The following is a 20,715-nucleotide window of genomic DNA, read 5'->3' on the forward strand; positions in this document are numbered from 1 at the left end:
ACTGCCAGCTGCTACATACACACATAAACACATTCCCACCTATATTTCTTTGGCGAACGTGCAAGCAACGCATTCGCGTTGGAATTCAGGGTTCGGTAGATTTGTTGGCTGGTTAGTTGATTTGATGGTTCGTTGGTTGACTAACTGTTGAGTTGCTGGTTGCTCGAGCAGCTAGCAATTTTATGTAAAAAAATGGTACGTAGGTGGTGTTTGTGTTGACAAAAGCCGTGGAACGCTGTAATTGATGGCAAGGCTTAAGTGAAACGATTATGTGATGACCAAAAATGGTGATCTTCTATTACCAAATTGATTCCATTTTATCTATAAACTTTATGGAGAAACATACATATGTACATACATACATGCAGAAAAAAAAAAAAATATTACTATCGTAAAATAAAATTCACATACGAGTATCAAACTAAACTTTTTTCTGCTTTCTTCATTTATAGAATGACACTTGTGACCTTGCGCTCTGCCCTACGAACAATAGCGGCTTCGGAGCAACAACCGCAATTATTGGCACCATGGACTGTCTGCCCATTATGAATGGCAGCAGTAGTAGCAGTAGCAGCGGTATTGGTACACTTGGCATTGGCGCTGCACATCATCACATCATGCCCAACGGCAGCAGCAGCTCCACCGCTGCTATTGGCGGCGGCAGTGCACCGACAGTCACCGTTGTCGGCTCATATCAGCAACACCTCGCCAATTTACATGCACATCATCCTCATCTGAATTTGGTTGGCCATCACACGGTGACGCCGTACAGCAATAATTATCCGCTACATCATAGTAGTAGTCATCATCACATACAAAGCGAGCAGACAAAGTCGCTGCAAGAGTTGCAGCATGAAGTTGGTGCGCTGCTGGAATTTCGTGATTTGGTCATTGAAACTTTTCCAGACCTCAAACATAAAATGGCCTCTATGTCTTCGTCGTCGGCTGCTTCCACAACGATAGCGACGGGTGGTGCGCTGATAAGCGGCACATCGGTGTCGGGAGCAAACACACTGATTCATGGAAATAGCAGTAGCGGCATGCCAAATGCGTCATTGGTGTCGAGGTGGGTGTTGAATTAATTTATTAGAATTATCAGAATTTTTAATACTTTCTTGTGTGTTTTTTTTCCATAGACGCGAGTGGGAGCCTGGTATACGCTTGAAGCGCAAAATTTCGCAAAAAGAACCGTCCACACATTTAGCTAATGCTGCAACAGCGGCGAACACAGCTGGTAGCGTTGCAGGCGTCGTAGCCGGCGAATTGTCCTCATCGTCGCTAACGCGCAGTCGTAGCAATTCGCACAGCGGCAAAAAGGAGCCAAAGAGCGGAGAGAATAACAATGGCAGTGTTGTGCAAGACTCCGGCTTCTCGACGGAGACGAGCTCGTCGAAGGAGGGCCATAGCGCTTCGTCAACGAACGGTGCTATGACGGTGAGTGGGCATATCTAAGAATTGATTTAAGTATGTCACTATACATTTTCTATATTCTGCAGGGTCCCACCGCGATGAATCGCCTCTCCTGCCACGAGTCCGATGACGAGCTGCTAAATTTACTCGACGTCATACACCGCAAATCGAATCGTTTACGCGAAGAAATGGATCAGCTTCAGCAGTATGAGCGACAGAATCTGCGCGGTGGTGGTAGTAATAATAACAACAATCTAGCGGATGAGTCCACAACGACAGTTGTTGCTGCGAGTGAAACGTCCTCGCCAGTGGCGCGCAGTTCTTCGGTGTTGGCAAAGTCAAGTAGCGGCGGCAGCAGCAACCACAGCACTGTGAACGGTGCCGGACTCACGCCGAAAACTTTCCGTGAACATGTAGAGCGCCTCAACAAGGAGGATATCAAACAACTACGTAAGGAGCGTGATCGCCTGTTGGACAAGTTGGCCGAAATGGAAGCTGAAACATTGACCGGACGTATTAAAGCGGCCAAAATGAATGATCAAGTGGAGGAATTGATAAGCGTGAAAAAAGATCTCGAGGAGCAGCTGAAGTTGGCGATGGCACAGAGATTGGATTTGAGTGCGCGAGTGCAGCAATTGCAGATACAACAACAGCAGCAACAGCAACAGCAACAGCAGCTGCAGAGTAAAAGTTCATCGAGGTGGGTGATATAAGCGAAATACTACGTGGAGTAAACATATAATTAGAGGATAATTGAAAAGATAAAGTAATATTTATTTACATATACGTACATATACTTTTTTCAGTCAATCGGATTATTCGAGTCAACGGAACTTTTTATCTTCCGCCACAACGGTGCTATCCACAGGTAGCGCTGCTTCAGTGCAGCTTTTAGAAGCAGGCGCCGCTGCCACCACCAATACTAGCATACTATCGACCGCACAAAGTCGACGTCAACATACATTCCAGCCGGTGGTGGTGGTGGATCAACATCAACTATATCAGCGCCCATCTCACGCAACTCCTCCCGAGGACGTACATATTGCATTCCATCAAAGCGCAGGCAGTGATAGTAAAAGACAACAGTCGGAACAGTCCGAACAACAACAGGAGCATTTGGGCCGACTGGATGGCATTGTGAGCACACCAGGTGGACGATATAGTAAATGTCGTATGGTCGATTCGAAGCGTTTCGCCGCGATACTTTTGGAGACAAGTGTGGTCGAGTTGCAACGGCATCTACTGACGCTCACCGTGCAGAATCAGGTAAGATTTATATTAAATTAAACAAAAAAAAGCAGTATTTCTTGAAACTAACCTTTATCGGCGCGAACAGGTTCTTATGCAGAAGCTGGATGCGGCGACTAAATCAAAAACACATTTAGCTAAAAGACTTGACAAGTCCAAAGATGATGTTGAAGATTTGCGTTTCCAGGTGAGATCAATTTTTTAACTGAAGTTATTTGAAAACTCACGCGTTTACTTTTTTTCACAACAATAATTTCTTTCTAGCTGGAAGAGAAAAACATCGAGTTGGAGGGCACTAAAGCGCAACTGCGCGTTCTAGAGTCTCGCATTCACTCGGTGACGCCTAGCAGTGGAGCACCAACTAACTCCTATTTGCACTCGCAAAACGATTACGAAACCAATCGTTCATCCGCTTCTACCACATTAATGTTGAGTAGGCGTGGCATTGGTAGTGGCGCTAGTGATACCCTGCAGTACAGTGATTTGCGTTCGGCGACACCAGTTTCCACAACAACGACAACGATGGCGATAACCGGTCAAATGCCCGCACCACAAGTTACGCAAATCTCCACACCCAGCATGAAAGCGATGGTGCATCTACCGATGGATGAATTGCAACAGCATAGTAGCAGCACGGAATCAGCACATGATCATGATGAGCTGCAAGAGATTGGAAATGCACATGCGATGGTGAGCAGGCTGATGAGCGCAAGTGTGGGCGGTGTGAGTCCGTTTGAGAATGCGCTGCGTGGTAAAAAAGTGAGCATTGGCAGTAAACCGAGCAAGATTCCTTTGCCGGGCAGTAAAGCGGCGGCATATTTTGCAGGTGAGTGTACGCATATTTAGAATTATCGTACTTTATATAGTATTTTGCAGGTGAGTGTACGCATATTTAGAATTATCGTACTTTATATAGTATTTGAAATGCGATAAGATTTACAAATAATTGGAAACAAATGCTCTGAAATGCTCACTTCTGAAATATTTCTCTCTTTCGCTAACAACGCAGGTAAACCACCTAGTGGACGACCCTCTACGGCTGGTCGTTCACCACCTTCCACCCACACCTACGCCGCCTCAAACTCGTCAAGCAAGTCATCACTGTGCCGCAGCACAGGTAATCTGCTCTACAGCAAGTCACCGAACAGTCTGAAGCGCGCCGACTCCGCACAAAGCATACGTAAAGACAATTCGTCGCTGAGTACCAATACGAGTCGAAGCTCTACATCTTCCTCTATACCGCTGGCGACACATCATTTGTCAAACGCTACCTCGAAGTCGCCGATCGGTGCAGCTGCGGCGACTCCAATTCCGTCCCCGAGAGTTTTGCAGAACTCTCCGCTACCGAAACTAAAGCGTGAATCGCTCACTTCACGCGTACGCCATTTGGATTCACTGTCGCGTGTGCACCAACATAATCATCATTCAAATATTAGCAACGGTGGTGGCAGTGATGTTTCCTGCACATCACCCACCGCCACCTCACACACCAATAACAACAATACTAATTCGACTATACTCACATCCAGCTCGCCAACTGCACTCTCTGCCAGCTCGGCAAATAGCTACATCGTGAGTAGCACGCCAAAGCCAAGCGCCATAGCAGCGCATCTGAATGCAACGTTGCGCAAGGACATGCAATTAAATACGAGCAGCTACGGAGCTCAACAATTTTTGAGACGCGCAACTGGAGGCAATGCTTCCGCCAATAGTTCCGCCATTTCCGGACAAAGTGGGGTGAACAGCAGTGTGACAGCACGTCGTTTTAGCAGCGCCTCGGCGATGGGTGCGCGCATAGCTAGTCGTAACCAATCACAAGATGCAGGCAATGGGGAGCACCAACAGCAGCATCAACAGCAGAGCGACAGCGATAGTGGAAAGGTACGCACTTTAAAATCGACTTTTTTGGGTTGGCTTAAAATCTAAAAAAAAAGAAAAAAAAAATAGATAAACTATCAGCAGTAATCTTAAAAATTTTAAATTTGCAATTTGCAATAAAAAAAAAACAATCAACCAACAGAAACATGAAAGAGCAAACATGTGTACTACTGCGCTGAACGCGGTTCGTTTAAAGCTACATGCTACATACCCACATTTAGTAATCGTTACATATACCCATAAATACATACGTAAATACGCATAGCATAACTACGCCACAAAAGTAAAATAAATTAACTGAAAACCTTCTAATCAATAACGATAACAAAAGAGGAAGGAAGAGAAAATTCTAATTTAACCAACACCGGCACACATACGTACATTCAAACACTCATCCCCATACTCATGCATACATATTTAAACGCATCGTATACAGTGTGCTGCGAAAGTATATAAACTATAAAAATAATATAATTTAATGCTATTAACGACGATTGAAAATCTCTCTTTTTAACAAAATTAAAGCTAAAAGTGTTGGGAGTTTTGAAATAATGGCTAAAATGTGCTAACTCATCAAATAATTTTCTAGTTGTTTTCCTGTATTTTTTTAAGTATACCCTAAACAAACAATCACTACTTACATACAATCATGCTGGTATAGCTTATAAACACATTGGTATTATACACTCATATCAACATATATACATACACGCATACATACTTAACACTATACACGAATACGCTAGAACGTATTGAAAATTAAATAAATTTTGACAGCTGGTGGGTGGATTGCATGACATTGTTTGGGCTAAACATTATAAAAGTAAAAAAAAAAAAAAAATAATATATATATATATATTGCAAACCGAGAGTTGAGCCACCTGTGATTCCAGCAGTAGTTTTTCATAAAGATAATATTTTTGAAGAGCGTTTATGCTGTTGCAACAACTACATATAAAATTCTTTACATTTTTAAAAGTATGCCGCAGATGTTGCATATTTTTTGGTACAGAAGGTACTCGTCGATTCACAGCAAGATATTTAGCGCTTGGCGTTTCTTTAGTCTTACATACGAAATCAAAAAACTTTGTTAAAAATATACTTTAAATATTGTGATAAAAATCCATAGAGTGCTTAGACTTCTCGTAACTTCGGAATTGGAGTTTTAATTAAAAAAATTAATATCTCGGTATTTGCTTTTAAAAAGTTAAGTTATTACAAATTATCATCTACATACATATATATTCCAGTCCCGTAACTAATCTCATGCAATCCCTCCGTTGTTCAATTTCGATAACTGTACATAAACTATATTCGCTGGTAGCAGGGATTTCTATTATGATTGTAACCCATCGGAAATGTCCCTAAGGAAAGGTCAACATTTGTAATATTTAAGGTAAAAATGGGCTTTATGAAAAACAATATTATATGAGTTAGGTAGAGGTCGGTGCGTATACCTTGAACTCTATAAAGTAAAAGACGTTTGCTTTGGGAAAATTTACCTGAATATGCCTGTGAAAATTATTACATGAGCATAGAATTGCGCAGACATTTTTTTGCTAATAAAAGCGGCATTGTTTTTTTTTGTTTTTTATTAATTGGACTCAATCATTTGCTTTCCTTTGATGCTCCTGATTTTTTACGAATACTACTGGGTATACGATAATCGAAGTTCAGGTTAACTTTGGTATGAATTTTGATCGCGATTTCATTATTAACATTTAGGCAAAAATATTAAATAAAAAAGCTCTTACTAATTTTTTTTTGTTTTGTTTTTTGTGCTCAAAGGAATACTTTGGGTGACCCCTTAAAGCCTAATTTGATCAATTTCTCATTTCTTAATTACATATTTTTGCAGGCCATAAATTTAACAATTTTTTTTTGTTGTATTCCGTGCAAATAGAAATTCGATTTATTACAAGGCACTATTAACCCTTCGTTGCACATTTTTTTTTTAAAACCTTTTGACCTTTTGACCTTTTTCATCCTGTTCGAGGATCCTTTTTAAAGGGTTATATCCATTAATCGACAGAAAATTAAATTTTAGGAAGCCGCCTAGAAGCTCAAGTTCACGTCCAAAGTCGAAAAAGTCTGGCCACACCCGGGTGCCCAACAGGTTCTTTACCTTTCAAGTTTACGTACTGAATTTATTTGGGGAAATTATACCCGCTGTATACTCCCAATAATGCAATAATTACATAAATATATTTTGCATTCAACAAAAGCTCGTAAAAATCGTAGTTTGTTATTCCTTAACCTCCTTGGCAGTGTAAATTGCTTTTGATTTTAATATTTATTAAGAAAAGGTATGATGAAATATACGGTTTTTCAGTAAGAGCGCTTCAACATTTGAACTTTTTTGAATAAAACACAAACGGTTTGACTTTTTTAACTAATTTTTTTTTATTATCGAGTTTGAACATATACATTTAAGTATGAAATTCGATTTCTTTTGCATGACCACCGCGTGCACGTTTTACGAAGTCCAATCGTTGAACCCAATTTTCGACCACTCTTTTGCATAAATCGGCCGAAATTCCAGCAATTTCGCGTTCAATATTGGCTCTGAGCTCACAAATCGTCGCCGGCTTGTTATTGTAGACCAATGACTTCACATAACCCCAAAACGGGACGGCTTGTTAAATGGACCGTAAAATGGCCGTAATGCTCTTAAAGTAGCAGCAACAGAACGATTATTTTCATAAAAAATTTGCACAATTTGCAATCGTTGCTCAAGTGTGTAGCGTTCCATGATGAAATGTATACTAATGAAGTTTACAAATGACAAGCGAAAAATAAAAAATATTGCATCGTTCGCCCTCCCTATCGGAAAAAAGTTGAAGCGCACCTATTGAATAACCCTAATAAAAAGGATAATCATGAGCTCCTTTTAAATTTCGCTATATGTTAAAAATATTGTTTTTCGGTGATAGAAACGTAACGATACGCGTTTTGTTAGTCCCCTCCGAAAGCCGCAGAATAATTTTCTCTTAACTTCTTTCCTAAAGTAGCCCTTAGCAGTTTGTGTTGAATCCAGTGTGATCACCGTAAATACTAAGAAGTTGTAAATGTTCTATGCACGCACACGGCCATACATAAATAAAAGCTAGAAGAACAAATAATTCTCCTCACACACACACATGCTGTAATAAAAATAAAAAAGGTAAAGCATGACAGACGACTGTTGTAGCCACTCTGCGTGCATTGCTAAAATAAAACTATTATGAAAAAAAATAAAACACCCGACAAAAACAATTCTTTGTTGGTAGTCATTTGTATAGAAGAAATATTACATTGTAATTTTTGTTTAATTAATATTTAAATGTTTTCTTGGCATATGTTAACCGCTTATTGCATATGCAAGTATAAATAGAGTATCAAAATTGTATTAAATGTATTAATTAATGTATGAATTTACTAAAACAACAAACAACTAGTTACAACTTCAATGTCAATATTATCGTTTTAAAGTTTAATATAATATTATCATTATTCTCTTAACATGTACGCGCTTAATTTTAATGCTATATATATACATATATATTACGTTTAACAAGAAACAATCAGTAAGGAACTAAATTTATGGGTTTTTACGTACATACATATTAACTTGTGCGCGTTTTGTATTAAGCTAAATACTTGCCGGTGTATTAGTGACACATCTACATGAATTATAGCTATTTATACGCTATGCTACATTAAAAAAAAACTTGATATTTGTTTTTTCACATCTTAATTTTATGTTATCTCAACTATTACAATAATTAATAAAATCTTACCAATTTTTGTGTATTAAAAACAAATGTTTTTGCCATTATTTTTTACACTCATTTGTAACTCATTTTTATTTATTTTCTTATGTGTAAATGTGTACATACATAAATTCAGCGGCACAAGTATGCATATGATGAGCCGCTTTGAAAGGAGCAAAAGTTCACGGCGTTATGCGCATTTGTGTTAAAAGTAAATTGGGTTAAAAGTAAATGTATACATATGTTGTTTTTGTATTGACTTCTGTGTGTTCACATGTTTTGTGATGTAGTGGGTAGCGGGAAGTAGGAAAACATGTACCGTCGGCAAAAAAAAAAACAGCACATTTTGTTATAAATTTTGACATTTAATTTTATGAATTTAGTTTTAACTACTTTTCAATAAAAATATAGTTCATGCTTTAACAAAAGATCTTTAAATCAAAGTCTCAAAATTGCTATAAAATTCAAAAAATTCATCAACATTTTGTAAAAATTTCCAACTTTTTTAACAGAGTTTTAGAAAACACTAATTGTGTAGTTTTCTAGCCCATTAAATTTTTGTACAATAAAGTGAAAGTTTAATGTGCCTCCAAAATTGCGTTGATTTGAGATAATGAACTATCAACTATGAATGATGAATTATGTTTGTATTAAAATTTAGTTAAAATCAAATTTCGCAATTTATAGTCACAAAGAGTGCGTGGGTTTTTTTGTCGACAGCTGTATAATTAAGGTTTAATAATTTGATTCTTTGTACAAGTGGGCCCTCGCTTGACAGCCATTTACCCTAACAGAAGGTTTAGTATGTCCCTATTGCTCGAATATTTTTTTATCGGGAAAAAGTTCTTCATCAATATTTCCTCAAATAACCCTATAGGTGAAATACAAAATAAATAATATGCATATCAGGATTTTGAAAATCGATGAGGTGTTTATTAGAGATGTTTGTTTGTTACTATTGTATTTGTGTACAATTTTGCTTCCACTAAAAAAGGAAAAATCTACCTTGAAAAGGTGATTACATATTATATTTATGCTTCGATGTATTGCCCATTGTTTATCACTACTTTTCGCCATCTTTCGGATAGCATACGAATTCCATTTCAATTCAATTTCAATGCTGATCAGACCGATCATGTGCCATCGATCCAAATAAATGGTTGTTGGAAGGAATAATGTTGGGATCTCGTACCCCAATTTTTCCAAGAATATCTCAACTCCTTTGGGACATTGGGCCGAACGTTATCATGCTGGATGATAACTTTGTCGTGCTTCTCTTGATACTGTGAGCGCTATCCAGTTCCGATCCATAATGATTCATCTCGATTTTATTACTCCATTAAATATCACATATAATTGGTACTACCAAATACGGATAATACTCGTTCCGCCTTCAACATTCGGTTCAGTCGCACTTGAAGCGTACGTAATATACCTCTGACGACACATTCTTTTACTAAATACAGCCGCAGTTTTCGTCTAGTTGAAGCAGAAAGTCAAAATTTCATGTAAACGATGAGAATTCGGCTCAAAAACTGACATCTTTGCCCTGAGAATAATTTTATGTTGAAACGGAGTCCAAGCAAAATATTTTAGGTCTATATTGCGTCTAGCGCTTACCACTGCAGCCGTCTATCGAAAAACGGCTGAAGCAAACTTTTCTAACTTAGTATTCCACTAAAAAGAATTTTCGAGAATAAATATTTAGCCATTTTTACTCACACTTCTCAGCAGAATGAATAGTTAAATTTTTGTTTTAAGAAAAATAAGTCACATTGATCAATTTTAATAAACAATGGTTTTAAAGGTTAACATTTTTGGCTTCACAATTTTGGTTCATATCAGTCACATTTATGTTATTTTAATATCAATGCACGAAATTGTAACTAGCAACTCTTGCCGTTATCTTTAAGTAGTTAAAAGGTTGGTTAAAATAATAGAAATTTGAATAATTTTACTTAAAGTCATTTGATAGTATTTTCTTATTTCAAACTAGCAAAAGTTAATTTCCGTTTAGGAGCTGGATTAGGTCGCCAGACATCGCAGGTTTGCCATTAAATTAGGGCAAAGGCATTTTGTTTCCTGCTTTCTTTTCCTTTTAATGGAATCAATTAAATACAATGAAGCGAGATTCTCTGTCTGCTTGCTTCCACTAAAATGAGTTTCATGGCTCTTTAGTGATCAGTTTCAGTTTCAAGGAAGTTTAATCTGAGCCAAAGGTTATTGAGAACATAATCAATATTGTTGAATCTCCTTATTCCTGATCGGTTTTTGAATATATTCTTGTCACTCGATGGCTTATTCATTGCTTTTATGCATTCAATTCTTTTCTTTATTCAATCTGGTTTTGGTTTTACAAATAACTTGGAATTTTAAGCACAATTAAGACGAAGTAAGGGCGCTTTTGTATGTAGATTTATAAGGAAGCTCCAAATTGATTTGATATGAATGCATTTCTTGTAGTCTGATATTCAATCTTTCTGGGAATATAAGTCACTGTCACTAGGGATTTTAATGCAGTACACAAATTTGTAATTACAAACAATGCATGTTTACAATCGAAACTTCTACGAAATGTATAAGTTCAAATCGTATTCATGTCTATATACTATAAGTGCATATATCGTTCAGTAATAACTTAAATCAGTTTTCACCCCACAGAGGCATTTCACTCTATGGTCGTAGATCTCAGCTTTTCATTCTAAAACAGTATACAGTCTCAGCAAAAGCATTTCATTGTCTCAACCACATTTCAGCGCATTTGTCTCAGTTGCGTTCACTAAAAAAATACAATTTGCACTTACTAACAAAACCAACAAAAAAAACTACAAATCAAAGTTGATTCTAAAAAAAAATCAGAAATATTAAAACAAATTTGAGAAGCAATATTTAACCAGAAAAACAACGACCAACACCATCAACTAGAAATTACTCATGCAAAATTTTGCACAAATTTAATGTCATATAAAGATAAATTATAAATTTTAACCAAACAGCGTAATCTAACTTTTTAATAAATGTTTGTTATCTTTTTTTAATGTTTGCTCTTCTACGTCTTCCTGCCTTAACTTTCGCCTGTCTCTCTTACATGACGCCGCTTGCATGCTTGTAAAATTACTAAACTAAACGTATGACTAAAATAATGGTAATTTATAAAAAAAAAAAATTTAATTAAGTGAATAAACAGATAAAATAACAGCGTGAAAAATTGTAAAAGGTTTGAACAATTACTAATTTAACGCTTAGCAGAATTAGGCAAACGCTCTTGAAAAACGAAAAATTCTAAAAATAATAAACGAAACCATAATTTGATTGAATTAATGAAATATGTATTGTGTTCCCGCCCCACCACCACATCACCACTACTCCAATCACAAACCACGATTATTGCTACTACTACAACAACAACACCACAACCAAAACCACCAACGACAACGACCAATATGCAATCTGAACAATTACCTATTTTTTAAAAACTGGTACACACCTACAATACATAGCTGGTTGCATGCAAAAGACACATAATAAATGGCCAGAATCGAAACAAACGAATGCCACTTAAATATATGTAACATATGAGTAAATAACGGAATGAGGGTTTCAGTATACTAAAAAACAAAAATCAAAAAACAACAACAACTACTAAACAATAAGCAAGTGTGCGAATGTAAAAAGTAAACTTTTAAGTGAAAAGTAGAAACAAAGTATTGACCCAAATTGGCAGTAAAACACAGAAGTTGCGCCAAATGCTTGCCTGGCTCGAAGTGGCCAAAATTTAAAGATTAGAACCTATTGTTATTTACCGAATTTACCGAACTGCATGCACTGAATTAACAACCCGAAAATTTTCTCGACAACAAATACACACAAGCAAACAATGCCACACTAGTTCAAGTGACAACGAGGTAATGCGCCAACAAAGTTGGCCGGAGGCTGGAGAGGAAGTACTGCGAACGCCGCGACGCTCCATCTGCCGCAGGAGAAAGAAGCACAAATATAATTTCGGAAAATACAACAAGGAAGTACCCAACAATCAATCAAACAAATCTGATTGCAACTCGTGGAGGTGACCCTTGGCTGCCGCTGCGCATTTGTTGTTTTTGTCCATTTTGTTTTGCACAAAATCCAATTAAAAATGCAACAAATGCCATTTTACGCTGTGCCAACTATATCCTTTACTCTGTCTCCTGTTTTCCTGTTCGCCTGCCCTCCACTACCACTACAACAACGTTTGCGACTACTATTGTTGAAGCAAGCAAGCAAGTCTTCCGCGTAAGTTTCGTTTCGTCTTAATTTTTTTTGTTTTTGTTTTATTACTTTAGTACTTAATTTGCTTTAGCTGGTTGTTTATTTCCCACTTTTCTAAAAATTGTAAGCTTTATTTTTGTTTATTTAATCGTTTCGCTGTTGCGTCGTAGTTTTTGGTTAGAAAAGCACTTTTATATCTAATTCACCAAAACCACAAACTCCAACCTACAATACACCGCAATTTCGCCTTACTAATGTTGTTGCCTTCCTTTGGTCTTGCATTTCTTTCCTATGTAGTTGTTTGATCCCCTACACAATCCCACACACACACATATGTATATTTTTTATGGAGAATGGTGCCCTATTAAGAACGGCCATTTTGAATTTAGCGCCATTTTTTGGTGTTGGTCACATAGCGTTATTGTTTGACAGCTGTTATGTGAGGACATTGAGTTGCAGTCATGGACAAGGAATTACACGGAGGCCCTCTTATAAATTATCATAATCTACTACCGAAATGGTAGTTTTGTGAAGACGGTTCGGAAATGCTATTGGAATTCCTGTATTTTTGGTGATAACATAAGCGCAATTCCTGAAATGAAATGCCCGACACGCCGTTGATGCGTTTGAACCGGCGCTGTACGAAAGTTTCTTCGAATGCACCAGCACCACGGATATTGTCTATCTCTTTACTACGTTTAAGAACTTTTCAGGTAAACAGTGTGTTTGAAATTTGTAAAGAGGCAGTCTTAGTGGGGCATCTTATACTCATATTTGAATTTTTTGCCATTGGGCACAAACACAAACAATATTCACACAATAATACAACACATTTTATTATTTATAGTAATAGAGGCAAAAATTATGGCCAAAATTTAAGTTAGTAATGAGTGGTTTTAAGCTCAGCATTTATGACTATCCACTTGGAGCCGAAGTTTGGCCTTAATACCTTTAAGTGGTAAATATATACATGAGCCTATTATTATTATGAGAGCAATATGGCAGTTCAATGTCTGCAGCTCTAGCTTATGGACTTATTACTTAATAATTTGGTTATTTGTAGGATTGAGAATAATAAGAACTAAACTTAAAAATTTTTAAAATGTTTTTGTAATTTTGAGATTTATTCGCTGTTGCAAATTTTGGTATAGTGCTTTTTAAAATAAAATATCTACGGTTATTTTTAACATTTTTATAATTTTTTGAGCATAAAAAATGCTTTTAAAACAATTTTTTTTGGAATTTTTCTTTTATTTTTGTTAAACTGTTGTTTTAGTGTCATTTTAGAAAAATAGCCCCCTCAGATTTTTTTCTTTTTTTCTTTACTAGCTGAGAGATTATGAAAAGAGATTTTGCTCTAAAGTTTCATAGAGGAATGACCAAAGTGAAAAATTTTCGGTTCTTTTTTATTTTGTGTTTTAGTTTTTAGGATAAAATATTTTTCTCAAAAAAAAAAAATATATATATATATACATATATATATATATTTATCACTTCTCATTATCATCTCTCAAAAAAAATATTTTTTGTTTAAAATTTTTGAAGGAACTATTTTTTCAGTTTTGGAAAAAAAAAATTTTTTTTCTTTAAAATTGTGGCGACAATTTGTGTGTGTCAGTTATGAAAAAACGCCAGATTGTTTTCAATTTTTTTTTTATTAACAGCCTAGGCAGTAATAAGTAATTAGTTTTTCGCGCTTCGAAAAAGCAGTATTTTGCACTGATTTGCTGTATGTATTTGAATATAACACAAAAAGTTAAGCAAGGATTACCGAGCATAGTCTGAGTTGTAATTAAAAGAATCAAATAAAAATCTTAATCAAAAATTGCCAAGAAAAATTTTTTCCAAAAATTTCGAACCATAGATTATAAAATTTTCTTCGTATGTATTTTTTAATAAATATAACTATAAACTAAAAACTTAAAAAAAAAACCGAAGATATTTACACAAAAAAAACTCGATGCCAATGTTTTCAACATTGAATAAATCTGAAAATTATAAAATACATTTTTTTTTTTGACGATTGATGTCCTGGATCACGTGACATTAAATTGCTTTGTTCCATAATAACCTTCAATACACCTCATATCTCCTGCCTCTATCTCTCTACAAAGTATGAAGCTTTTTCTTTGACAGCTCCAAACGATTCAAATTATTTTATTATACCGGCTTCACCTTAGGAAATAAATAGAAATCGCACAGATCGGCGAATAAGTACTTAAATGCTGAGTCTAGCATTGTTTTGCTCTAATATCGGCAATTTTCCGAAGACACACCAAAAACCAAAAAAAAAAAAATGTCATGACAAATATTAGGACATTTGAAGAAGCAAATGCACTTGAATGCTAAATTTTTTACTCTGTTCCCTGTAACTATTCAAAGTTAGGGTTGAGACATCCAAAAATTATCATTGCGAAAGTGTTGGAAATGCAAACAAAAAATAAAGATAAGCTATGCCCAGAATGCGTTAAAAATCTGATTTTTGTAGAATCTAAATATCTTATATTAGAAGCAAAGCGCTAATTTTTGAAACTTTGTGGATGATTTCAGTTTGGGCTTCTCAAAGATAGATAGGGTTTGTAGTGTTTAATAAAATTGCACTGTTTTCTATAAAGATGACATATAAGATGAACATATAAAGCCAACATTGTTAGTGAAAGTATCACCATGAAGAAATTATCTGAATTTCAGCAAAAATGCTACTAAAAATTATATTGCAAAGTTCGAACCAACACAATTCTAATTATTGTTCTCGAGTTCTAAGAGATGTGTGGAATTATTTTAATGGATTACCTGTTTCAATGTTTTATTCAGTTTCAATAAGTGCTGACTGTAAACATATGAACTGATTAACTGATTATTTGATTCTGCGAAGCAGCGCATTAACTTTGTACTCAATTACACCTAATTGGTAGTATGAACTTGTTTCGAGCCAATTCAGCTTTCGATGCAATCAATTATTTATTGTGCTAAGTGAACTTCTTTTAAGTCATGCGGTTCTTCAATTAGTTACATGCATGACGAACTGATTCAATTATGACATTGATTTAGCCATTATCAACTTCGGTAGGTCGACAAGAAAGTTGGTTATTTTTAGTGAAAAATCTTCAGAGCCAATTTTGAATCCTGTGTATACTGCGTATTGTCAAGTTTTGACATTTTATTTGTTTCTTATTTAATTTAATAATAAAAACAAAAAAAAAAATGTAGCTCATTTTCCCGCAATAGCCATACAAATCCGCTTTTCAAACTTTGTGCATATTTAGGAAAAAAAATTTCAAAAATTTTCATCAATTGTCTATCTTTTTAATTAGAGTTTTAAAAAATATTTCCAGTATGCAGTTTTATAGTCCATTGAAGTTTGGTAGAATGAAGTGCAAATATCAAATAGCTCGAAAGGCGCGTTGATTTTTTTGCCGGTGCAGTCCATACAGGTGTACGCGTACTTCACAGCGGCTTTCGTGCTTTACGATGGCTAGGCGCATATCTGAAAAAATTCAAATAATTCCCGAGCTTTTACTACAATATATAAACTATATGCGTTGGTTGTTTCTTATCTGTTCTAATGAGTTATTCAATTTCTATTCATAGCCACATTGCAATTGTGTTATTGCCTGTGGTATAATAAGTTTTTATAGAATTGTGAATTTCAATTTTTTCTTTTCGAGTTTCAGCAAAGCAAGGTAATAAAATGCTAATTTATTTGTTTCAATGTGAGCTTAATCAAATAAATCAAAAATATTCACTTTTTTAATTACAAATAGGTAAGAATGTTTTTATATCAGTGCCTGTATTACGCGACTCGGGATCGAAATGCTTTTTCAATAATGTGTGAGCTCCGGCTACTTGAATTATATTATAAATATGGCTTTTTGATTTTTTTAGTTATTTGCACGCGTCTATCACTATAATTTCGCTACAGATTTGTAAACTTTTATTTGTAAATTTGTTTTTTGAGTAACTAACTTAGAGGTTTTTGTTTGTTGAAGCTGGTGCGCGGTATAAACAAGCTATTTTATGTAAATGAATTTATAATTTGTGTTCCTTCTATCGCCAATATGTGTGACTAACATTCTGAACATAAATGAATAATTAATAATTATAATCCTGTATAGCTCTCCTCTTCCCACTCGTTTTGTGTTGCACAAATTATTATAAGTTGCCAATCACTGATTCATAAATATGAACTCATTCCCGTCTCCTTATTGCTATCCTTAACTTTCATTAATCACCAAACTCTGCCACTACTTGCATAATAATTTTTTGCTTTCTTATTTTCTATTTTCTCCCTTCTTTTCCAAAAACCAAAAACCAAAAAACAAAACCTTTGGCCTTTCTTGCACGTTTACAGCATTCGCTACTTTACGAGCTGCTGCCAAATTTCAAAAATCATAATAAAGCCACGTCAACGATAACACCTGTCACGTCCTGGCGTCAACAGCAATGGCAGCAGGTGCTCACCCAAGCTTTAAACAGTCATGCGTTTATCGGTGATGGTCGTGGTGATGTTGATTGTGGCGTCGATGTCGGTGGTAGTGCCCTCTCTCCCACAACTTTTGCAGCCCGGCCACTGCCACAGCAGTTGGTAGAACCCCTACAGCTGAAAAGTAAAAGCAAGGATAACTATAATTTCGTGCGCGCCTATGAGTTGGAAGAAAAAACTAAATTGCAAGAACAACATGTGAACAAAATGAATTCCCTACCGGAAGCCAGCATATCCAGCTATGATTACTACTACTCGAATGAGTCCTTCCGTAGTTCAGATCGCGGCAGCGATAATATATTAGTCACCTTTGATTATGGTTTTAGTGACTCACTGCTCGAAGAAATATCTGGTGATGATTTTAGTGATGAAAAGAAGAAAACACACATTGCTTTCGCTGATTTACGCACGGTATACCCAATCAAGGAGGAAACAGAGTATGCGCGTGCGAACGATGAGGTGAATGTTTGGCAGCGAAAACCGTTGAGTGTTAGTTGCCTAGAAAAATATGAAGGTGACGATTACAGCGATAGCTGGGAACAGAAGGATGAGGACGAACAGGAGGAGGCTGTAGGCGCACAAATTTGGTTCAATACAGCGCTGACACGCAGTAAATATGAGTTGGGCTGTGGTGCAGCATTCAAAGTGCATCACATGCAGCATGCGCTGGCAGAGGATGGTGATGAAGAAGATGTGGACGAACAGAGTAATAATTCCTCGTTGGTGGAGCAAAATATCGTTTGCGAGAGTGGGCGCAGTGCCAGTAGCGCCAGCAGTTTTTATTATCGGCGATTGGCGCTGGACCAATGGGGCGAAGAGGTCGTTGTCGATGATGCAGACATCGCACAGAAAGTAAATGCAAATAAAGGGGCAGATACTGAGGACGAAGGAGAGGAATTTTTCGATAGCTTGAACTGAGTGTGGTAGCATTTGTTCTATAAACTATATACTTTTTTTTAGTAGTTTGGTTATGTTTTTGTATAATTTAGTGTACGAATTGCACTTTTTTGTTTTTTTTTTTGCAAACATCGGATGTTTGTTATTTGTGTTTATTTGTTATTTTCTTATTTCAATTAATGTTTCATGTTATAATAGCGCGGCTCATGCGTGCACGTGTAGGAGAATATTTTGTTTTTTACGTACCACAACTTTAAAAGGTACAGTTATCGAGATTTTAAGTAAAAAATTGTTCGGTCTATGCTTTCGTAAAATTTGCGCAAATTGAAGTGAAAGAAGAAACGAAAAAGTAGAGTTTTGCGTTAATCTGTAATATGGAGATATACGCCAAATGATTTTGATGTGCGTTAAATTTTCACGATCGTAACTGGACAAACTATTTGTAGCTACTTTGTATTATTTATTGAGTATTTTTTTTGTATATTTACTAACCACCAAACACTACTTTTTTCCTATCTACTACCTTATTTACATACTTATTTGCATACATACATATATTGAGCACTTATTTCAGCTGAGCTGAAAATTGAAAAAGAATTGTTAAAAACACAAATGTTTGAAAACAATCTGAAATATTGGGCTTTACATTATGCGACATAACCAAAACGAAGCGGTTTTCATTAATATTTTCTCAAAGCTCACCTATCCAAGAATAAAACACCTGCTGGGTATGGTAAAGGGGGGGCTCGATTTTTTGTCATGGTTACTTTGATTTTTATTTACCTAAATCTTATTTCTGAGATTTGATTTATTAGGAGCTATTCGAACTTTATGCTTATGATTGGTTGAAAATATTTTTTTTATTTTTCTTTGAGGAAACTATATCTTAAAATATATTTTGTGTGGTCAAATTATCAAAAAACGTAAATTTGTTGCATTTTTTAAACAAAAATATCAAGCGAATGTACAAGGGGGCACAAAATTAATCATCCCTTCTTGTTTTTGCATAACTTTTTTACTAAATAAATACCAAAAAATGGTTTAGAGTGATGGAAATCTTTATTTTGACTTTTATGCGCTCCATTGCTTTTCTGTTTCTATACGACGCCACTTGCAAAAATTAACAATATTCCTCGTATTTAAAAACTATTCACTCAAAACGCATTAAATAAAGTCATCTTTTTCTTTGAAAAAATCAATTTATTAAAAATACAATTCATTGAAAATAAATGAAAATACAGCCAATTGAAAATCTAGTTTATTGCAAACACAATTCATTGAAAGTAAATTGTTTTCCAGATTTTGTTTACAATTTTATGTCTCCTTTTACGCAGAAAAATATGGAAAGTAAGGCGATTTTACTACAAGAGCAGAACATCCAATATGGCAGCCAGATTTAAGTGTACAAAAATTCCATGGAGGGGGAAAAAAAATTAAAGTGACCATAAAAGAAAATTGAGCTAACTTTTATAAATTCAGCTGAGCTGCAAATTGCGTCAGTATCAAAATGGAAATTATTCATAAAAAAAACAAAAGCAAATTTCTTACGTAAACCCATAGTCTTTACATTTAATAATATTGGGTTAGGGAATAACTTCGTAGCGTAGGCCGAACGCTATTATTTAAGCAAATCAGAATAATTATATCAATGAGTTAATCAATTATATATTCGCCGTTGTTGTTTACAACCTCTTCCCACCTCTCGACCAATTTGTTGATGCCGTTCCGTCAAAAATCGTCTGGTCTGGTGTAAAAGAAGTTGTTGAGCCAGTTTTGATAGACCTCTTTGTTATCGAAGCTAACGCCCTTCATATGGTTTGACAGGGAGCGGAACATATGGTAATCGGTCGGTGCAAGGTCCGGAGAATACGCTAGATGCTGAACGACTTCTCACTCGAGTACGACTTTGGCGACTAGTACAACATGGGACCTCGTGAAAGAGTATGGTTTGACCATGTCGATCAGGTCTTTTCAGTCGAATAGCCTCATTCATGCGATGTAGCTGGGCAATGTAGAACTCCTTATTGATCGTGGCATTCTTTTCGAGCATTTCCCAGGGCACCATGCCCTCCCAGTACCGCCAAAGCCATATCATGATCTTCTTTGGATGAAGAATTCGAATTCAGAAGGCCGTCCGCTGAGGGACGTGTCATCGACGTCAAAGTCGCTATTTTTGAACTCTGCAAACCATGTTCGCGCTGTAGACTCACCTATGACACCTTCTTCATACACGTATGACACCTTCTTCATAAATGCCCCAGGCTGATTCGGCAGCTTTTTGAACTTGATCAAAAGCATAGAAGAGCAAGTGTCGAAAATCTTCATTTTTGCCTCCTAGGTATTCCATTTCTAAGCCTCAAAATTAATAAAAAATTAAATAACTCAAAAATACAAATAACATAGTTTTGTAGAGCAGAAAGAGTTCTATCGAACCTTTGCCAAACAGCAAACAAATCGTTGTGAAATAAAAGAAAATATAAAAACGATACGAACTTATTCCCAAACCTAATAAATTCAATTTAGAATAAAAAGCGTCGCCATTGTTTAGAAAAGCTTTGTAGGGCATTTTAAAAGAAATATCGCCATAAAAAAGTTCGTATATTTCAACAGTGTTTAAGAGTTCATAAAAACTACGACGTTTGAAAGTTGTTGTGAAGTATGTTCAGGCGCGTACTTTGAGAATACTGAGAAATCTTGTTTTCGCAAAATGCCATTTAGGACCTTTTCACGGGACAATTCTATAACATGCATCTGCAGCATCCGTATTTCAAGCTTGCGAATTTGAGCATGCACATTTTC

At 35.9% G+C, this 20,715-nt stretch overlaps 1 protein-coding gene across 1 annotated transcript; it reads left to right on the top strand.

Annotated features, from left to right (window-relative positions):
- Window positions 1–131: 131 nt before the first annotated feature.
- Window positions 132–19,547, top strand: LOC128871960 (uncharacterized). Its single transcript, XM_054114168.1, has 9 exons — window positions 132–195; window positions 453–1,066; window positions 1,137–1,434; window positions 1,497–2,110; window positions 2,217–2,676; window positions 2,747–2,845; window positions 2,923–3,484; window positions 3,668–4,539; window positions 16,888–19,547. The coding sequence occupies exons 1-9, from the start codon at window positions 193–195 to the stop codon at window positions 17,935–17,937; spliced, it is 4,572 nt and encodes a 1,523-aa protein (XP_053970143.1). The 5' UTR covers window positions 132–192; the 3' UTR covers window positions 17,938–19,547.
- Window positions 19,548–20,715: the final 1,168 nt, after the last annotated feature.

The sequence above is a fragment of the Anastrepha ludens genome, chromosome 2 (assembly GCF_028408465.1).
Source record: "Anastrepha ludens isolate Willacy chromosome 2, idAnaLude1.1, whole genome shotgun sequence".
NCBI lineage: Eukaryota > Metazoa > Arthropoda > Insecta > Diptera > Tephritidae > Anastrepha > Anastrepha ludens.